Below are 20609 nucleotides of genomic sequence, written 5' to 3'. Positions count from 1 at the left end.
TTGAACGAAAACACAGACGAGACATGCCCATTGGTTGGAAAAGTGGCGGTTCTTGCGGTGTCTACCAGTCGTCAATGCAATTTGGGTTAGATGCCGTCAAGATTACGAAGCTGAGTTGCTAGCCCAAGCTATGAATCGAGCCCGCAGTCTTCAAGTTCGCGTGACGAACTAGAACGCCTCCGTCGGCATGCATATACCTCAGTATCGTTTGCACCTTGTCCAATAGGTGAAACGGTTAGATGCTAGACGAAGCGAGCGCTTTGTGAGTTACGGACTAGAGACCTGCTATCCAAATAACATCGCATATATTTTTCGCAGTAAAACCTCACAAGAACAATATTGTATTGTATTACTTGATAAAGGTAGCAGGTCAATCAAATAGACTGTGATGAAGGAACAAACAAACAGTGCTAACAACAGGTAGACAGGAGTTGGAGAGGGGAACCGACCGAATAGTACACAAGTAACAGGTGATACCTGTTACCCATGCAGATCGAACTACTACTATTGTAGTAATAGTAGTTCACTGGATTTTATCCAGTCCAGAGTCCAGAGTCCTTAGGCGGACGCCACTCAGGTGTCATTATTCTCCAATCAAAATAACTGTTGAATAGGATTCATTCGGTTCGGTTCAACAGGACCATGAGGGGACTGTGATGTTGAATTACCAGTGCTCAAATCAAATTATGCTGGTGTGTTGACCCATCCAGTTTCTATTGAGTTAAAAAAACATATTATTTCAAATAACTTGTACTCAAGTATATTACCTGTGACAGGTAATTTATCTGATCACTCGAGCGACATCGTTGGATTAAATTCCGCGTTCAGGCAACATTCAGTCCACGTTCGTTCATTAACCCCCTGGTTACCAACGTCGTAACTTATGACATACTTTTTGTTATGTCGTAACTTACGACATTGCAGTGACAACAACAGGTACGAGTCATACTTAAATCAAGTAATTAAAAATATGATCGGGGAGGTCAAAAACAAAAATTCAGAAATGGGACAACATGGAGGGAGCCGGATGAAGATTAGGGGAACAGCGGGCACATCGCAAAAATTAGTGGCCGACCTCCTCATTCGAGAATATGCTGGATGGCGCACACCCGCCGCACGATCCCCGCCGCGTGCACCGCCGCCAACCATGACGTCGACTTCCCGCATTTGTGGCGGAAGCTCCGCATGGCGGGTAGGAAGGCGAAACGACCGAGCGGTCTGTCGAACGAGTGGAGATACACTACACCTGATGGCACCCGCGTGCTCATCGGGGAGTCGGCAGTCGTGGAGTATACGTAATCCCTGTTGAAGGAGGCCAAGCAGGACGTGGACAAGCGCGCGCATGCCAAAGGCGCGCAGGACGATGCGCGCAACACGTGGGCCTGTGTGCGCACACCGAGTGTGAGCAGAATGAGGACGTGGGCTCGTGCGCGCACGATACTAACACGCACATCGAGGGCGAGGATGGCGAGGGTGCGCATGACGTGAACGCGAGCGAGCAGAATGAGGGCGCAGGCATGTGCTCCGAGTCCAAGCAGGTCCCGCGCGCGCACGCTGAGTGGGTGTGCCCATACCGTGGACGAGAGCGCGAACGATGTGGGAGTCATGGACGAGGGCACGGTCGAGCGGAACGCGCCGGACGTCCATGCATCGAACAAGAGCGAGGCAGACGTCTTCGATGATGAGGTACGACCGTCCCAGATTGACACTAGCATTGAGCTAACCCAGGGCACTGTGGATGTGTTATTCAGTCCGCCGGGCAACTACGAGAAGCACCACTAGCCGGGGCCTCAGGGAGTCGAACTTTTGCGTGGAACTGTAACACGGCAGCTGGAGTTGTCGCAGAGCGTACTACACGCGGATGATACTATACGGACTGCCGCAGCTAGCTTGCAGCAACTGTCCACCCTATCAGGTCCCGACAGTGAGCTGAAAGAGAAATCTGCAGCACGAACAACCCACCGTCGGCGCATGAAGGTGGACGTCAACTATGTCGCGGACGACGAGAACTCCAGCGACTACGAGAGCATCACCTCGGGTGACAGCAACAACAACGTCGACGAGGATGATGACCAAGAGCCGGGTCACGATCGAGACGAGCTTGACGCTGTGTCTGACAGTGATGCGGTGCAGATCGACGAAGCCTTTATCGCTTCTTTGATGATTGGAGCCAGCGACCGAGACAAGCGTGCGATCAAACAACGGCAGGCAGCGCTCCGAGAGATGAAATGGGCAGCGGTATCGTCGGCCTATGAAAATAATGCTATTGCGTACGGCGGCATGGACCTTGAGGAAGCACGTCCTGCGGCCGAACTGCGGGAGGTATGTGAATCGCCGTTGCTGACCTTGTTGTCCTTTATGCTGGAGTCGCTGTGTGTGGCGATCGCCACGGAGACCAACCGGTATGCGGTCCAGCAAGTCGACCGTCGAGCCCAAGCGTTACACGCAAAGCGACGTGAGGGCCGGCGCGAGATGCTCCAGCAGATTCGCAGGCGTATCAAGTCAAAGAAGGAGTATGAGACCCATGAGATCCTGCACGTAGTCGGTCTACTTGTCGCACGCATGCTTTGTCCTCAGCAGCACCGGTTCTAGGCCCACAGGTCGATGGTGGAGGATGGCGCCGTACCAGCGGGAAACTTCGGACGGTACATGACGCGTAACCGCTGCACCGATGTCCTACGCGACCTCCACTTCGTTGACAACGAGGCCCCACGGACGTGAGACAAGCTGTGGAAGCTTCGGCCGGTCGTGGATAAACTCCAACAGCGGTTCCTGGTGGGGTGGTCGCCGTCGACGGTGTTCAGCTTCTGTGGCGATGCGGGTTCCAAAATCAGGGAATAGCCTCGCGGCTAGACCTCGATCTCAGACCACTCAACTCAGAATCTGAGATTAGACCTCAGATCCCAAGCTGGGTGAGGCGTGTGTTCCTCACTCTTGCAATCCCTTGACTTGGTTCTTCCTAAGGCTACGCTGTGGGCACAGACTTGCGTTGGCCACACCAGCTGCCTCCGAAATCGACAGTTCCCAGATGCCCCCAGACGAATCATGCTCCTTGCTTGGAAGGCCCTTGTACGCACGTGCTGAGTCCGCTGTGCCCCGTTTTCTTGAATATAAGCACGTTCACTCCACACACACTTAGTCCACTTCCCTTCTCAGACCCTTGGACGCTGGGCCTTAACAGCCTCCTCCCTGCTCAGCGACTCCGGCTTCGAGTCGCTTCCAGTCACGACACTTCCTCCGGCGGCTCAGACTGAGAGCCGCACAACGGTCTTCACTCGCCCCTCAGACCAGAGTGGCCCCGAGAGTTGGCTCGGTCTGAGCCTGCCTTGATCCAGGGTTCTCGCTCTGCACCCTGGGACTTCCGCGCACCACGCCTTGATGTAGGCAAAACAGCGAAGCTGGGAACCACTATCCCAGACTATTCGCACCACACGGATACCACTAGCAACCCCAGAAACAACTATCCCAGGTGTCGCTCTGCCGAGTCCTCAGAGCGGAGCACCTTCCGCCCGAAAATATGAAGCACCGCCAGGAAACCTGCCAACCAGCAAGAAAAACCAGCAAAACCAATGTCTCGCGTGTGGAAATACAACAACGAAGGCAAACCGGGCCGAAACACGAAAAGGCTTGGTTGTTGAACTTGAATTTATTTGGAGTTAGCTGCGCTTGACCGTAGAACACTCGTAGCAACTCCACTTGACCTTGCGCGCGCCGCCGGCGGCAGGGACTTGGTCCCTGTGAAGCGACACGCCCGTCGGCGCAAGACGAACTCCGCAGCTTGCGGTCTTCGGGGCAAAAACAAACTCTGATTATTATCATGCACATGCACATACAAATGGCCTATCAAGTAAGGGTGCAAACATCTCCTGGGTACACCTTGAACAAGGGTGAGACACCCACTAAGCTACTGGCTTGGCGGCGCCCGTGAATGCGCGTCACTGCTTTGGCGCCATTCCATTGGCCTGTCTGGGTCAGTCATCACTTGATTACACTGATTACACCGGGGTGCAAATCAGTGATATCCTGATTACGCCAGGATCGTGTGGCCGGGTTTGGCCGGACTTGGTCTGTCATCACCTGATTACACTGATTGCGCTGGGTACAAATCAGGTGTAATCCGGATGACGCCAAGATCCTGTGGCTCCCGTTGGCCCAAATCCATAGGCGACTGGTCAGGTCGAATCTTGTGTGCCTGACACCAGGGGCCAAAAAGCCACAACGGGGCGACCCTTCAGAGTGACCTTCCAAGCGGCAACCGCCAACTTCAAAGAGCAACTACCGCAGCTCCCAGATCGGCAATGTATCCATCGCTGTGTACCCACTTCGTATGCGAGACCACGAAGTCGCATTCCAGGCCCTGTAGGCACGCCGTAGACTTTTAGTCACGTCCTAGGCTCGGAGCGGCAGCTGTCTTGCACCAGTCTCCACTTAACCTCCCAAACACCGTGCATCCAGACACCACAATCGCCGGATCTCAGTTTTGGCCCAAGTTGAGGGACTGCCAGGTTGAAAACCTGAGCTGGGAGCAAAGTTACGATATTGATTCCATATCCCGGCTGTGCAACCAATTTGACATGTCTCGATTCTGGGACTCTGAGGCTGAAAACCTGAGCTGGGCGCAAAATTACGATTTTGACTCCATATCTCAGCTGTGACACCAATTTGCCGAGTCTCAGTTTTGGTTCAACTTCTGGGACTCTGAGTCTGGGAATCTGAGCTGGGGGCAAAATTACGATGTTGACTCCATATCTCAGCTGTGGCACCCCAGAGCCGAGATGAAATCGGACGCCGCACGCCATGCCCTCTTCTCAGACCCCAGACTGCACATCTCAGGTCTGGTGCACAGGCAAACCCCAGACCGAACTCCAAATCACAAAGTCTCAGACTTTTGCCATCACGCTCAGGTCTCAGAACCCCGGGCACTCCAAACTGTGAGGTCACCAATCTGAGATCTGGGGTCTGAGACTTAAGCAACCATGGGGCTCCAAATCACAGATCGAGATGGCCAAGGCTCAGTTCTCCGCCCAGAGTCCGACTCAAGGCCTGGAACCTCAGATCTGCGGCCTCTAGCGCGAATATCAGACCTCAGACCCCAGCCCGAATTCAAATCATAGATCTGGGGATCTGGGGTCGCTGCAACTCGACGTTCGCAGAGCTCAGTTTCCAGATGTAACCAGCACAACTTGAAGTATGTACAAAAACCAGACTTGGGTCAAGAAATATCCACGTTTCAAGTGACGTGTGGCCGGTACGTGATAGGGTTTGGGCTTCTGACAGATGGGTCCTGGCTTAGAATTGGCTCGGACCTCGCCACACTTCGATGATGGTGTCCTGCTCTCGACATTCCGCCGAAACACCACTCGGATGTTCATGCCCGACAAGCCACACCGCTACGGCTCCAAAATCTTTGTGACCTGCGACCCACGAACCGCATACTGCCATCGGTACGTGGTTCGGCTTTGTGTTTAGTTTATATATTCCTATGTCATAACTTACGGTTGTATCGGGTGATCGTGCCTCTGGATGTCGTTACTTCCTAGATTCGAGATGTACGCGGGAAAGCGAAGACGTGAAGAGCGCGGTGAGAACACATTCGACCACAAGACCGGTGCCGCCGCGGTGGTGCGCAACCTGAAGCTTGTTCTTGCCAGCAACTGGCATCAGTGGCACGTCATTGTGGTTGACAGGTTCTACTCATCTGTGCTGCTCTGTGTCGAGCTGCTAGCCATGAATGTCTACGTCATCGGCACAGTGATGGCCAACCGACTCGGCTTTAACCCTGCGCTCAAGGAGAAGCGAGCGGCGCGCCCGGTCTCCATATCCCGCGGCTCCTTCAAATTTGCCTGGTCCGTTCCGAGTATGGTAATGTTTCACTGGTGGGACCGCAAGCCCGTGCACTACCTGTCTACGGGTGCTGTCATGTCCGAGTTGTCGATTAACCGCAACGTGAAGCAAGTCGGGCCGATATCAGTGCCGTGTCCTAAAGCGGTCACAGACTATCAGCGCTGGATGGGCGGTGTGGACGTCCACGACCAGCTCTGCCTTCAGAAGTACTCGCTCCAGACGTCGACTAAGTTCATTAAATACTACAAGAGCCTGTTCTTCGGCTTTGTAGACCTGGCGCTTGTGAATGCCTACATTTCACAAAAGGAGGCAGCAGCGATGACCACGAAGCCGGAGTTTAAGCGCAGTGAGTGGTTCGGAGTGCTGCAGAACCAGTGGCTACAGCTCAAGGCTGCAGAATTCGCTGGGGTAGTAGCTACCCCGTCGCCGGCAGACAGAAGCGGAAGCGCGCCCCTGTGCGATTCACGCACCAGCTCAAGCAGTGTGAAGACTGGGTCACGGTCAGTGGCGTGCAGAAACGCCGCCAGCGCTCGTGCAAGGTGTGCGCCTTGCTGCGATCGGACGCCAAGAAGTCGTTTGCTACAACCTTCTTCTGTGAGCGCTGCTCCCTGGACGACGCAAAATTGTGGCGCTGCAACAGAATTTGTCGTCAGTACAAGGGCATCAACAAGACATGCTTGAGATATGGCACGACGATTTCGATGCGGGGAAAAGCATTCCACCCACCTTGGGAAAGCGGGTGGTGCTTCGTCGTCCAGGACAGCGTGCTGGTAAGCGGAAGAAGACAGGTCGCGAACTGCAGCTCGCTCGAGCCGACAGCTCGAGCAACAAGGAGACGGACGATAGTGATGATGTGTAATGTCGTGTAGGAGTGGCTGTGAGCGCAGCCAGCAATGATGAGTGACACTTTCGTACGATCGCAATGCATTGTTTTTGAACAACGTACCTTTTAGGCTTCATTATCCGTACTGACTGACCTGGCTTTTCAACAGTCCCGCCATTTTCTTCCCTCCTCTTTGACCGCTTTGGAGGATGTTAAGACATTGACGACATCAAGGTCGAGCCAATGAAATATATTATACGACATCGACAGAAAACCTTTCAAGGATTTATTCACCTGTCCTCACATGGTCTCATACACCAATACAGATTTCAAGTGAACTGCTACGTCGTAAGTTACGACATTCAATTTGCCGTTTTGTGAACAAATTTCTGGTAACCAAAGGGTTAATAAGGTTGTTGTACTGGGAACACCCGAAGAATGGGGTCGGTCCACCAGCGCCTTGTCCAATCGATTTCGTTCGAGACCTGCCTCCCACTTTTCTGATTCGAGCGTGCACTGTAATTCTAACTCTGCCAACTGCGATTCCGCTGACTTCGACACGGACTTCATGCGCTTCCTTCACGATGTCATATTCGAGGAGGGGAGCGACGTCCCGGAGGTGTCGGCAACTACTTCACAGACTAGAACCCTGCCAATTACGAGATTCCACCTATCGCGTATAATCGCCGATTATGCAGCAATCAGAACTATGAATGAGAATATTTGTTTTTCGCTGGAATCAGAATGCCACCTCTGGGGTAGGTTTTCACATAGCTTATTTTTTTTATTAATACATGTAAATTATTCTTCTCCATCAGCGCAACTCACTACTTGACGAAAAATGCAGCAAGTTGGCCTCAACGACCAGAAATGTCGTTCTCCTTGATCGAAATATTATTTCGATGTCGTGCCCATGCGCATGGGGATAGACTAAGTGAGGGGTTTACAGAATTCATCACAATGACTAATGACTCGAGATCGAGCAAGCTGCACTTCATAGCACAGCTGTTTCCGGCCAATCGCAGACGACCTAGTTATAACTCTATCGCCGACTCAAAAATGGCTGATAAAAGTACATTCGTTTGGCTCGCGAAAGAGCACCAACGATGATGACGAGCTCAACGACAACAATGTACGCACGCGTATCCGTTTCTCACTCTTCCTTGCATCCTATATTATCTTGCAAACGCAGCTTTGGTTGCCTGGGGCTTCGACTTGGGGGCCATAGCGCTCTTGCGTATTATACCATCTCACCCAACTCTATTAGCAACCATCGGATTCACAGCTCAAACGAACAGCCCTCCCTTTAAGTGACAGCGATCTAGTATTAGCGCTAGGCTGTATCATATACTTCTTTTCGCACGCTCACCTCAAAATCCAGGCGAAGAACGGCTTTGTTTTACAATAAGTTGACCATCCAGTTGAGATTGAAATAAATTACCTACGCTTTTGCATACCCTCTAAGTAACGATAATGCCTGTGACAAATGATTTATCTGTCTATCCGTCGGATGCTTCTCTTCTGCAATTGGAGAATGTTGATAGGCTTGCAACAGTCACTCTTCTGCTTTTATAAAGCTTCCGACACCGATCTTCTTTTCTACCGTCTTCTCCACGTTCAAGCTCCTACAGTCGTACAGTACGTGTCGATGGCATGCTGTCCTCCTCTGTCCTAATTCCTCTGTGAGGTCCATTACTCCAACAGAGAACTCGTGGTACGAGGCTCGCATTCGGCGGCCAAGGGAAGGAACACTTTTATCGTTGAAGCTGTGGATGGAGAATTTGGGAGTAACGATGTTCACCGTAGGTGAGCCAAGGTGCGCAACATTAGTCAATTTGGGAGTGTAGGGTAAATTATAGCTGTATCTCTTTAAATGAATATTATATTCCGCTAAAACGGAAAAAAAGATAATACAGCCGTAGCCGCAGGTACGGAGGATAGAGAAACTCGATAAATGTGAACTAGAGTGCACCCTGAGCGCGAACGGCATTATCCGCGGAAAGCAAACTGAAAAAAGGAGAATGCATGCCATGATCAAGTAAAAACGAGTTGATTGAACTAAACTTTGACTGTTTTATTTTGGAAGCACGAAAGTTTAAAACATAGGACTTGAGGTCAATCTCTCAAGATTCCTGAATTGCCAATATTTCTCGATCAAAACGTTCGAATCAGGCTTCGAAAATGCAACGATTTGGGTGTAAAATAAAGTTATCTGACGAATAACCCGGACAATTCTGGTTTATCATACGGTCCGCACGAGCCAACGTGTCCGTATTATTGACATATTCTTTGTGCAGACCCATATGCATGTCGAGTCTTAACTACAGTAGTAGTACCGTATCAGTTTGAAGCGATGCTCCCTCGGAGTGTGACTAATAAAAAGTGAAGGCAAACTTCCCATTTAGTATTGCAATACAGTTCTACTTTAGCTCCTTAGCTTATTACTGTACTAGATCCGATTAGGGCTATTGGGCAGTGGAAGCAACAACCGAACTACCTATTTTCCGTTATTAATGAAGAGATGAGAGCAGTACTACTGCGAAAGCTACCGATTATTGCATGCTGTGCTGTCCGCAAATTAAAATCCAGAGCTGTTCTGGGCGAGGCACGGCTTTGTATGAAAGAGCCTGCGGTTACAACACTAAAATTTCAATAACGGTTCGTGCGCATTGGTCTTTCGCAGAAAAAAATCAAGTCGTAACCACTTAGGTTCGATATCGCCGAGATGCATACTATGGATCACACAGTATGTGATCAGACCACCACCGCGGTGGGTGATTTAACGGCTGTGCTCAACGTAAATCGATCCTAACAGGCAAAAGTCCTTGAAACGGATGACTCGATGGAGTTGTTTTACGTCCGTTTTAAGCCAAGTGCCGTTGTCGTTACGGGAAACTCCGCACTGCATCGCCAGCCAGGGCCTCAGTGCGTATTCTGCAGCAAAACCCTCACGGCAGAGAGCTACGACCCGCTTTTACGAAGGCTGGAACGATGCCCAAGGAAATGTGGCAGGCTTTATTGTTGCGCCTCCAACTTTGTCGCTTGCGAGCAACAAGCAAGGCGAGGAGAGGCTACCGAAGAAGTATCGTTTTCGTTGCTACGTCCATCCTACTGTTGATCCTGTGGAGAAAAATCACTGTGGCGCCTCGTAACAAGTTCATTCGCGCCGTAGATGTGATGACACTTACGGAGCCAACGAGCATTTTGCATCCGAAAACGCTCGTGCACGCGTCTCTCGATCCTGGTATCGTGTTCTCCAGCCGATCGGTTGTTTCGCGATTCACCGAGTATTCCGAATCGTTCCCACAGTACGGCAAAGCTGAACCAGGGCAGCATTACCGCATCGAAAACACGCAGTTTCTTGCCCAAGATGGAAACCGGGACAGCGACGCGTTACTATTGATCTCAGTCTTCAACGACGGCAAGTCCTGGGGCACGAACCGCACTGTCGCCGACTTTTTTCTCTTGTCGGCTCGATGAACTACCCTAAAGAGAAGATGTCAATCACCCTGCTGACATCCTCCGGGATGGACTTCGAGGGAGTGAAGAGTGTTTTCAACGACCATATTCACCAGTACGCCCAGCTATCGGTAGTATTTCGCAACGATTTCGCCTCCGAGGGTTTGACCCGCGAAAATCGTCACAATGACGATCTCCAGGCAAGCCGTCGGCGGATGCTCGCTCGCTATCGAAACTACGCACTGTTGCTGACTCTTCAATCCTGGCACCAACACGTGGTGTGGCTGGACGCAGACGTCGCCTCGATCCCGCCAGGCCTGTTCTCCAAAATGACTCAGTGTACGTCCAAACTCTGTATAATATGCCATCGATAACGGGGGTCTAACGCCCAAGTGTGTCTGTGATGATGCAGCTGGACTCGAAATCATACACCCGTTGGTCGCAAGCAAGTTTGGTGATGGCGGTTGGGACGTCTACGATCGAAACGCGTGGGTGGGTCATCGCAAGGTTCGACCACCTCTGTCCACCGGATTCGTACCGGGCCCGTTGAGCACAAGAAATATGCTGGACCTCTACACGAAGACCGAAGCGATCGTGCCGCTGGACTCGGTTGGTGGGGCAATGCTATATGTGCGAGCTGACGTCCACCGCCAAGGTGTCATTTTTCCCACAAACTATGTGATTGGCAGTGAATGGGGAGCAGAGGGCTATGATGGTATCGAGACTGAAGGGATCTGCTACACTGCGCATTTCCTAGGGTTCCGGTGCTGGGGGATGCCCAAAGAGATTGTTTACCACTGCGAGTAGCAGGTGGTCGTCGAACGCAAGCTAAAGTTTAGTCTTCGCTTTTTTAAGACCTTTAATTTTTTAAGGCCGTTAAGGCATGATAGCACTAAATGAACACAATATTCTTATCCTGGACCAGAGAAGTATCTCACTTGTACAATCAAAAACTAACGATCCTCGCTTCTTGTACTATTGAAATATGTCACACTGTTGCAGAGATCCTGGAACGCCCGCGCGTACTCCCCAGTAATGTAGCCGCCTGCGAAGCAGGCTTCCAGCGAATTGCTTGGGTAATGGCGTGGCCCAGACCGATAAAGTACTTCGAGAACATGTCCCTGTCGTGCCCAGACCGATTTAGCTCTGTCCGCGGCAAGCGTAGTGTCATGTGTGATGGGAGCGAGTTAAGCATGTTGTTCCACTGTGCCTGACGCACAAACGCGATGCCCTGCCGGTACCGGTCCAATAATGCCTTTCCATTCACATACAGCATTTCAGGGACTGGATCATCAATGGGCATGTACTGCAGAATACTACCGCAAAGTGAATTGGGGTGTTTTCCATGTCTTGGCTCGGAGTTGACGGAACCACACTCACGCCCCACGGCGAGAACGCGTACGGCACGTATGCCAGCTCAAAGGACAACCAAAATGTCTCCTAATATAAGCAAACAAAACAAACAAAAGATACTTCAGTTCCGGTGATTAATCTTTGTCAGGGCAGTGATGGCCAAAATGTATTGCGGTTATTGTCATTTTGCAATACCAGTAGAAATACTTTATTGCAAGCGCTCTGGGGTATTGCAATACGTATTGCAGCGCCGCCGGATATTGCAGTACTTATTTTCAAGCGATTCCGGGATCCCTTTTCAAGGTGATATCCAAAGCTCCCGCTGATTTACGCATCGAGCGCTTTTGGCGCGAACTGCGAGGCGTGTGGTCACGAGAGCTCGGCCTCCAAATTTGGGCGCGAACTCGTTAGCTGGAGCTGTGAGCAGGTCTCACTTTGGTTTTGCCTTCTAACCAGCAGATGCCATGGCCCTCCACTTCAGTCACTTTCGATCGACAGCGTTCCTGGCGACGTCCGCTTCTACTACAACATCTCTCGCCGACGGCGTGGTCTCGTATCAATGCCGAAGGTGCACCACCAGACCGAAACAGGCTTGGAAGTCCGGATACTCGAACGTGCGGAAGCATCTCGCGAGCTGCATTGGAGATGCTTATTACATGGAGAGATACGAGCAGAGTATTCGTGCTCAACCTATTCCACTGGGATTTGTTCGTGAGCAGTACCTGTCCGGGAAGGAGTTGAGCGTATTTAGGTGGCGATGAAGGGGGCAACGGCAGCAGCGACGCTAGTGTTGAGGGTAGTATTGCAATAGTATTGCAAACAAACCAGGTATTGCAGTACTTACTGCAGGACCGTAGAGTAGTTGCAGTAGATATTGCGTACTTTTTACTTTTTTTACAATGCCCAGCAATGTATTTTGGCCATCACTGAATCAGGGTGTACCTTGTCACCGAAAGGGTATTGGAGCCGAACGCGCTCCTCAGTTATAAACCACTTGAATCAGCTCCTCGTTCCCGACTCGAACTAGCGATACGCCCACGGCTTTGTCGCGAGAAATGCTGGTATCGAAGGCGTGACTGCGTTGGTGGAATGGGGACTCTCCCGCGACTCGGTTCCGGAGGAAGCTCTTCCTAGCGCTGCTCGTGCTGCTCATATACCCGACCAGGACGACCGTCATACCGACCACGAACAGTGCGAGCACCGGCAATGGGTACAAAATCGCGGCTTTCGTGCTGCTAGCATCGTCTAGTCTAGTCTTGCCATGCGCGTGCCCACAGCCTACGAAGAAGAAGTGGGGAGCTCCTGCATGAAACGAACGTCCCTGGACAAGTGGTCGTTACCCGGGCTAAAGCGGTTATCGCCAAGGCCTCTTGGCGACCGCACCGATCTCTCACTTCCAGACTTCTCCCCTGTGTTCCATGGTGCAGTCTCACAAATCGCGTCGTCGCCTCTCCAGTTGGTCATGGATGTCCGCTTCTCTCCCCAAGTCGCTCTTTTTGGCGCTCATGGCGCTGTCTGTTGTGGGAGTGCTGGTCACGACGTCTCGAGTGGGGTCCTTCCTGCAAGTTGACCACAGCCAGACCTCGGTTCCAGCGGCTGCAGGCAAAGCCAATCGACTGTCTTTCAGAGCGGTTGGGCAGGGTGTTGCGCTCCTCGATGCAGACGGCACTAACGCCAGCTTGAGCGCGACCGAGCCTACCATTCCTCACATCATTCACCAGTCTTGGAAATCTACCGACAAAATCCCAACTCGGTTCTTCCCGTGGATGAGAAGCTGGCTGGAATTCAATCCGACGTGGACCTACCTCTTCTGGACGGACGAGGACAACCTCCAGCTATTCGAGCACCTCTATCCACAGTACCTCCACGTCGCCAAAAGCGTTCAAAAGGTGGCGCTAGCGGACATGGCGCGGTACGCGTTGCTTCACAGCGTCGGTGGGCTATACATCGATGCGGACTTCGAGTGCTTAAAGCCTTTCGAAAAGCTGCACCGAGCCAATCGTATTTTCCTAAGCACGGAGCCGCTAGCGCACTCAGTTCTACTAGAAGGTGGGGCCTCCGCTGCTTTGTGTAATGCACTGATGGCCTCCGTACCGGGGCACCCGTTCTGGTTACACGTACTGGACAACATCAAGGATAAGTTCGACAGGGGGGACGAAGTTGGAGATCCAGTGTCGCTGACGGGCCCGCGTATCGTGAAGGAGACTTACTTGGCTTCAACGTCTGAAGAAGCAGTGGAGGTGATAGTATTCCCACCTGAATATTTCTATCCTGACATTGCGCACTGGAATTCCGAGCCGTTCGACGCGGCATGCCGCACTCGAGATGACGCCGCCGCAAAAGAGGCCTGTGAATGGATGCAGAAGTTCCCCAATGGCGAATACACCAACAACACGCACGCTGTGCACCACTGGCAGTGCACTTGGTGCAGGGATGCCAAGCTGAAAGAATATGGCTCCTCGACGACATCTTTCAATGCCCGTGATGCGTCCGAACATTTCATCTACTGGTGTGACGCTCACCCTTATAGCAGTGGTGCAGACTTCTGGAACTTCTGGTAAGAACAGCAAACTGGACTGCTGCAAACGACGATGCGCGGGATACTTCGTAGCTGTTAGAACGGCACTCAACACTATTCAAAATTTTCCTCTGCTTTGCTTGAATACATGCTAACGAAATGCACAAGCTTCGTTTCATATTTATTACTTTTTACGATGAAGCTACCTTGGTTGTCTGGTGCACCTTACGCGAAATCGTAACAAGTGTCAAGCGCTGAAAGCACGTCCATTCGAATGGCCAAGTAAAGGTTCGCCTCTGAAGCAGTTGAGGTGCGAAACAACTGGATAATTCCTCGGCTCCAAAGCCAACGAGGCACTCCTTCGGGAAGTCACCGGTGTAGCTGGTGTTCGTGATTCCATTTGGCCGACGGGTTTGGCGCGGCGAAACGAAGGACGGTGTCGGGTTGTAGAGCAGGTTATTGGGAGCTCCGCCACGCTTATCAAGTCCCTCGGGAACGGGTCCAAAGTGATTTCCCGTTCACGTACAGCAACTCCGGTGCATCGTCCTCCGCTGGCATGAATTGCGCCGTACTACCGCAGAGTGAATCCGGATGGTCCTTCATGTCTTGGTTCCGGGATGAGTCGATGACGCTGGACCCCATGGAGAGAAGATGTACTCCTGCTTGGATAGAGCATATGCCAACCAGAAACTCGCTTTCGTGAAAGGAGAATTCTCTCTCGAAGCGCTTCTCCGTGATGAACCAGGACAGCAGCTCCATGGCCTTGCCCGACTGTAGCTTGTTCACGGCGACTAACGAGGAGTCTTGCTCTCGCGATGTCTGGTCCTTGTAAGCATAACTGCGGGTGACGTAGTCCGGAAGTTCTACCCCCTCACTCGATTCGAAAGTAGCGTAGCCGAACTCGCTCAGCAGAATCTTCAAGTGTGTCAAGTTGTTGCTTTCCTGGTTGAACACTCGATCGTAGAAGAAGGCGGTGCCCGTGCGTTTGTATCCCGACGTTGACCGCAGCACAGCAGGGTCACGAAAGAAAACATTGTCGACATCAGTCAGTAGCACCTCGGCGATATCTGTGTACGCCAAGGCGAGAGGCTCGAGCCACCCGCTACGGAACGTTTCTGCTACTTGGTGTGTCAGCACCCCGCGTTCCACCAGATCCGAGCACACGTCGACAATCTCCAGTCGCGAGTCGGCTCGAAGCAACCGAACTTTGGATTGCTCGGACATCTCGTCTGGGAAGCAGTGACACACCTGGACAAGCTCTTGGTTCCCGAGGCATCGCAGCTCCTTCACAAGCGAGAGGCCCATGGGTACAGCGGAGTTGTCCATGCACATGAGTATGCCCTTTCCCGCGAAACAGAGGTATCGAATTGAGTCACGGGCGTCTGCTGGTGTCGATTGAGGGGCGAAGTTCTTCTGAGCTGTTGGCCATGAGGTTGATAGGGTCAACGTCGACACAAACGCTAACACGCACAAGACGAAGACCCTCACTACAGAAATCGCCGCGCCACCTCGTTTGCCATGAGCGCCAACAGCGGTCGAATCCAGCAACGAACTCAAAATCCTAGGAGGTTCCAGTCGCTGGCCGCCACTAACTAAAAACTTGCGTCTTTGAGCAGAGGGCCCGCCCAGCATTGTGGGAAAGCCGAACCAAAATGGTGAATGGTTGCGACCTTAGTCGCGGTTAGTTTCGGTGGTTTCGGGCGGAAACACCCGCAGCATCCGTCAGCATTTCTTGATCTAAAACTCGTAGTTCTCAGCATGAAGCACGACTTGAGAATGGTGGTGTTCACTACCCCGCAGCAAGCCCTCGCGAGGTTTCTCAGGGTCATTAGTGGGCGTTCGTGGTTTGTACGCTTGACCCTGTTCCTCCTGTACTTCATGCTGGCCGTGGTTGTCGTAAACACGGGGTTATCCATGATGGCCACACGGCCGCAGTTGTTCCATGTCCGTGGCGACAAGTTCGACCACAGTGTAAGAAGGACAACGCCATTGTGATGTGCATGCATGACGGAGTTGTGCCATTGGGGCTTTCGTTGGTACGAGAGCTGCGCTGTCTCGGGAATCGTGACCTTATCCAGGTTTACCACTGCTTACCGGACGAGCTATCAATTAAGTCCCGAGCACTTCTGTTTGAGGCGGACTCGCGGCTGGAAATCGTGGACGTGTGCTCGGATCTTGTGGAGCGTGGCGAAATGAACATTGAGTTGGCGAGACAATTCCGCAACTGGTGGATCAAGCCTCTGGCCCTGTATCATTCGGACGCGACTGAAGTTATTCTGCTCGACGTGGATGACCTGTTCATGCGTGACCCAGCAGTACTGCGTACAACCGAGGGCTACAAGCGCACGGGGACCACCTTCTTCTACGATCGAGTGATCGATGGCAAGTTCTTTTTCAACCAAGAAATGGTAAATAATAGGTCGTACCTGGATAACCTCCTGCACGGGTTCAACTACTCTAGTATTGGGGTGAGTAGCGGCTACTCTCCGTCCGCTCATCTGAGGAAGTCGTTCGCCTTCAGGGGCGAGACCCACCACGAACAAGACTCGTCAGTCGTCGTTGTGGATAAGTCTCGCTCTGGAAATGCCATGGCGGCACTGTGGTGGCTTATTACTCAGGAGCGTTTCAAGAACAATGGATTTAAACGAGAAGTTTTCTTCGTCCTTCTCGTTTGGAGACAAAGAGACCTTCTGGTTGAGCTTTGAGTTGGCCAAGAATGAGTACTTCTTCTCTCCCTGGGCGTCAGCGTCGTCGACTCGTCGACGAATCGAGACCTCGAAACACACAACGATTCTCTGCGGCAGTATCGCGCACTTCATGCCAGTGGAAAGCGAAATACCTGAATTTCTGTACGTTAACGGCAAGGCTTTGCTGGATCCGTTCGCAGAGGGGCTAACTAGCCACCACACAGCAACAACCAATGTGCTGTACAACACGAATCCAACGCACGTCACTCCTCGGAGTAAACGCGCGCCAAATGGAGTGACAAAGACGAATTTCACGGGTGGTTGGCCTAGCGAGTGTCTTCGTGGATTCGGCGCTACCCCACTACCTGATCAATTTGCACCCATACTGCTACGCCGACGCATGTTCTACATGGGAGCTCGGATGGGTGTACCTGAGCGTTGAAGTCCTGCTATCCATTCGACGGGTAAATGCCCTAGGGCTACGCAACGTATAAGGAAGGAAGATCAGGTTGTAGGCATTTAATAGACCGATAAGAAATATAGTCTCCGAAGCACAAGACTATACAGCATGATAGATGATTTCTTGGGCATGCCCCAGCACCTAAAGCCGAGGAAGTGTGCGTTGTAGCAGAAACCCTCAGTCTCGATGCCGTCGTAGCCCTCCGCCCCCACTCGCTTCCGATAGTGTAGTAAGCTGGAAGATCACACCTTGTCGATGAACGTCTGCACGAACGTACAGCATCGTGCCACCCACCGAGTCCAGCGACACAGCAATTTGGTTCTCTCCCTGGAGATCGTGCATATTCCTTAAACTTAGCGGCCCTGGCACGAAACCTCTTCCCCAGGTGACCGAACTTTGCGATGTCCAACCCACGCGTTCAAGTCGTAGTCGTAGGAGTCGTTGCTTTGGTAGTTGTATCTGCGGATACACAGGGCGTCACGATGTCGAGTCCCGCTGCCAAGAAACACGAGTCATTAGTGATCATCTTCGATACGCTCCAAACTTTGGCAGAGTCCGCACGTACATTGAATCATCTTGAGCAAAAGATCGGCTGGGATGGAGATTATGTCGGCGTTGGCCGCACGTGCTGGTGCCATGTCTCGAGGTTCGAGAGCAGCGCGTAGTTTCGATACCGAGCGAGCATTCGCCGGCGATTTGACTGGAGCTTGTCGCTATGTCGGTTGAGACGCGTCAGCCCCTCCTGCGTGAAATCGTTGCGGAAGATCACCGACAGCCGCGCGTACTCATGAATCTGGCGGCTGAAGATCTTTCACCCTCGCGAACTCCTCCGCAGACGACGTCAGCATGGCGATCGACATTTTCTCCTTCGGGAAGTCGAGCGAGCTCACGAGCTGGAAGTAGTCCGTGGCGCTGCATATCCCCACGACTCGCCGTCGTTGAACGTGACGAGGAGCAACGAGTCCTCCTTGCGTGTGGACGGTTTGGCCAGCATTCGCGTGTTCTCGATGCGGTAGTGCTGTCCCGGTTCGCTCTTGCCAAACTGCGGGAACGATTCCGAGTACTCTGGAAGGGGCCGGTCGTCGTCTTAATGGAAAACGACACCTCCGGGTTGAGGGACGCTTGGGCCGGCGTGTTCGGGTGGAGTACGGTGGTCGGCGGTGGTAGTGGCGGTGGCGTCGGAGGTTCAGGAGTTGGTGTAGGAGTTGGTGCAGGTGGAGCACGGAAGAAGTTGGGCCGATTTGCTACGAAAGACCGCAGTCCGAACCCGAGCAACACAATTGCGACGAGGGTGACCACCAGACTCCCGCGATAAGCGCGGCGCCACGCTTTCTTCGACGCGCCCAGACGCCAGCGCTGCCAGCGCACAAGAACGACCTGGGAAGCACATGTTCATGTCGCCGTCTGCACTCGAAACAGAAGTGACTGACGCTAACGTGCGCATTACAAGTGGTTTCGAGAAAATATAACCGTTTTCCACCAGGTCCGTTAGTTATTGCTAACTTGCCATAGCTTCACCCTGTTCAACGGACGTTGGCGAAAAAGCAGCGATTCGCTCATGCGCAGGACGAGGTGACACCAAGGCTATCGATGTTGATACGGGCGAGTCGAGCGTGACAGTGAGCATCCCCGAGCTCCTGGACAAGGAGCGACCAACTGACACGGTGAAGTTGGCGGCTCCGGTTCAGGCGGCCAGCTAAAGTGCTCTTCCTTGATGGCATCCGCGGCCTGGCTGCAATGCTCGTGGTGCTGCAGCACTCGAAGGAGTACATGAATGGGATCAACGTGGGGCGATCGCCGTGGACGCGTTCTTCGTGCTGTCCTCACCCGCTGACCGCTAATTCCTGAAAAAGGTCGAAACTCTGCTGGCGCAAGGAGCTAGCTATCGCAAATGGTCTATTGCGTTGGTGGACTACTTCCTCAAGCGGTTCTTCCGGGTTTACCCGTTCTTCGCCTTGGTCGCGGTTCTGCTTTCGCGACTTCCGTTCAAGTACCAAAACCGTTTCTGGTCGAAAACGCGGAGAAGTACGATTCTACAAGGCAATTGCCTGACTTCGAACATCGCTACCTCATGCTGTGGACGTTGCCGCTGGAGATCGCGTATTACTTCTTCATCCCGGCGTTTGTGGTGCAATGGCTCGATTGCAAAGATACTGGTGGCCGTCATTCCCTTGCAGGCGTGGGTCCTGTACGATGGATTCTACGTGTTCCGTTCGCACCACATACCCTCCGCCCGCAGTAGTAATGCTTAGAACATTACGCCGGCGTTTTTTTCTAACGGTAATTTACCAACAAGAACGATTCTGGAACGTTCTACACCAACAGACACTTTTTCCTTTGATACTACCGCTAACCACCCTCTGGTGCGAAGGAGGTTCCTCCACACCTCCGAGCACCACAGATAGCAACAATGAGTTACTATCGATGAGGTATCCTACGGACTGACAAGGTAATCGTCGAGACAATCCCCAACAGGTACGAGTAGACGTACTGATGAACAAGTATAAAAGTAAATGAATGCAACTTTTACCTCCTATTATTTTCATTTCTGACAAATATAAAGTTAGTAATATAGTAACATGGCGTATTCTCCTGAGCAATACCAGGCTAACAAAGAGCGCATTAAGGCAGCGCAGAAGCGCTATTACGAGCGCACGCGCGAAGCTCAAGCTTAGCTTATCAAAAAAAGGCTACGACGACAAGAATCGAGAGAATATTCGAGAACGCAAACGAAAGCCGAAGGTCGAACCTAACCAAAAGCGAACTTACTGAGAAAACCGAACTTAGTTAATTAATTATTTTTTTCTCACATAAAAAAGTCAATACGATATAGACATGACTGATATATAAAGTCGATTGATCCTGATACAAGATCCAAATTTTATAAAGTCAGCCCCCGCGAAAAAATATAGACACTGATATATAACGATGTTCGCATACGAGCTTGAAGGACTAAAAACGATTAAATATTCGAGCTATTCGATGGGTAGTAGAAGACGAGTGAAGGTTCGTGGACGTATGGGGAAGATGGTGCCGTCAGCAACCTATTCTGCCCCAGTAATCAGAAGTTGGTTGCGAAGCGGTTAATGTCTTCTTGCCGCCGAACTCAAGAGGCACATGTCTCCTGAGTTCAAGGCAGACCCAAAATACCGCTTCCATCCATTGTACTTCGTTTCGAGATTTACATTGTGCCGAGTGATCTCAATGAGACTGAGCTTCCACCCTAAATCAGCTTTCACAGCAAATTGCGCAAGATCAATATCAAGGATAAGGACTATGCCCGCCACAGTTCGTTTGAGGCATTATGGAATGAAAGACCATCAAACCTTCTCATCTGGTATAACAACCTCGACGTTACCCCATTCATTTGGAAAAGCATCGGATTATTCAAGCGTTTCCGGATTATGTTCGGGCATGGATGTATGCTCTGCCAGGCTGAGCGAAAGGGTCATGCTCAGACTACAA

At 51.8% G+C, this 20609-nt stretch overlaps 5 protein-coding genes across 5 annotated transcripts; 4 read left to right on the top strand and 1 right to left on the bottom strand.

Moving 5' to 3' along the window:
- Window positions 1-1503: 1503 nt before the first annotated feature.
- On the top strand, window positions 1504-1782 carry IUM83_05600 (Dynein heavy chain 12; the record flags this gene model as incomplete). Its single annotated transcript, XM_067929747.1, has 1 exon — window positions 1504-1782. One exon carries the CDS (start codon window positions 1504-1506, stop codon window positions 1780-1782), a length of 279 nt encoding a protein of 92 aa, XP_067798246.1.
- Window positions 1783-1971: 189 nt separating this feature from the next.
- IUM83_05599 (uncharacterized protein) lies at window positions 1972-2592 on the top strand (the record flags this gene model as incomplete). Its single annotated transcript, XM_067929746.1, has 1 exon — window positions 1972-2592. The coding sequence occupies one exon, from the start codon at window positions 1972-1974 to the stop codon at window positions 2590-2592; it is 621 nt and encodes a 206-aa protein (XP_067798188.1).
- A 7863-nt stretch (window positions 2593-10455) lies between these two features.
- On the top strand, window positions 10456-14040 carry IUM83_05598 (Inositol phosphoceramide mannosyltransferase 2; the record flags this gene model as incomplete). The annotated part of the gene is made up of 3 exons (XM_067929745.1): window positions 10456-10465; window positions 10539-10560; window positions 12936-14040. 3 exons carry the CDS (start codon window positions 10456-10458, stop codon window positions 14038-14040), a joined length of 1137 nt encoding a protein of 378 aa, XP_067798253.1.
- A 148-nt stretch (window positions 14041-14188) lies between these two features.
- IUM83_05597 (uncharacterized protein) lies at window positions 14189-15302 on the bottom strand (the record flags this gene model as incomplete). The annotated part of the gene is made up of 2 exons (XM_067929744.1): window positions 14189-14221; window positions 14682-15302. 2 exons carry the CDS (start codon window positions 15300-15302, stop codon window positions 14189-14191), a joined length of 654 nt encoding a protein of 217 aa, XP_067798249.1.
- Window positions 15303-15773: 471 nt separating this feature from the next.
- IUM83_05596 (uncharacterized protein) lies at window positions 15774-16702 on the top strand (the record flags this gene model as incomplete). Its single annotated transcript, XM_067929743.1, has 2 exons — window positions 15774-15968; window positions 16043-16702. 2 exons carry the CDS (start codon window positions 15774-15776, stop codon window positions 16700-16702), a joined length of 855 nt encoding a protein of 284 aa, XP_067798173.1.
- Window positions 16703-20609: the final 3907 nt, after the last annotated feature.

The sequence above is a fragment of the Phytophthora cinnamomi genome, assembly GCF_018691715.1.
Source record: "Phytophthora cinnamomi strain GKB4 chromosome Unknown Contig10, whole genome shotgun sequence".
NCBI lineage: Eukaryota > Oomycota > Peronosporomycetes > Peronosporales > Peronosporaceae > Phytophthora > Phytophthora cinnamomi.
Note: the sequence above shows the minus strand (reverse complement) of the source record. Positions and strands in the feature narration are given on the sequence as shown.